A 295-nucleotide genomic window follows, 5' to 3' on the forward strand; every position below is an offset into this window, starting at 1 on the left:
CCAGGGGCTCTCCCTCCGCGCCGCTGGGCATCTCCGTGCGGGCGGCCAACTCCAAGGTGGCCTTCTCGGCCGTGCGGAGCACCAACCACGAGCCCTCCGAGATGAGCAACAAGACGCGCATCATCTACTTCGACCAGGTGAGCGCCGCGCCCGAGGGACCGCGGGGCCGCTGCACATCCCCCGCGCATCAACAGGTGCTCGCCCCTTCCCGGATCCCGGCTAAAACTTGGGAATCCACCCCGAGGCGGAGGGGCAGGGCAGGGCGGGCTGAGGCGGGGGGGGGGGGAGCGGCCCC

General features: G+C 72.2%; 1 protein-coding gene across 1 annotated transcript in view; it reads left to right on the plus strand.

Moving 5' to 3' along the window:
* Nucleotides 1–295, plus strand: part of CBLN4 (cerebellin 4 precursor) — a 7765-nt gene that overhangs the window by 1078 nt on the left and 6392 nt on the right. Inside the window, exon 2 of the mRNA XM_017735936.1 lies at nt 5–137. Within this exon, the coding sequence (XP_017591425.1) occupies nt 5–137 (133 nt within the window). The remainder of the gene's footprint in view (nt 1–4; nt 138–295) is intronic.

Source organism: Corvus brachyrhynchos, unplaced genomic scaffold, assembly GCF_000691975.1.
Source record: "Corvus brachyrhynchos isolate BGI_N302 unplaced genomic scaffold, ASM69197v1 scaffold10, whole genome shotgun sequence".
Classification (NCBI taxonomy): Eukaryota; Metazoa; Chordata; class Aves; order Passeriformes; family Corvidae; genus Corvus; species Corvus brachyrhynchos.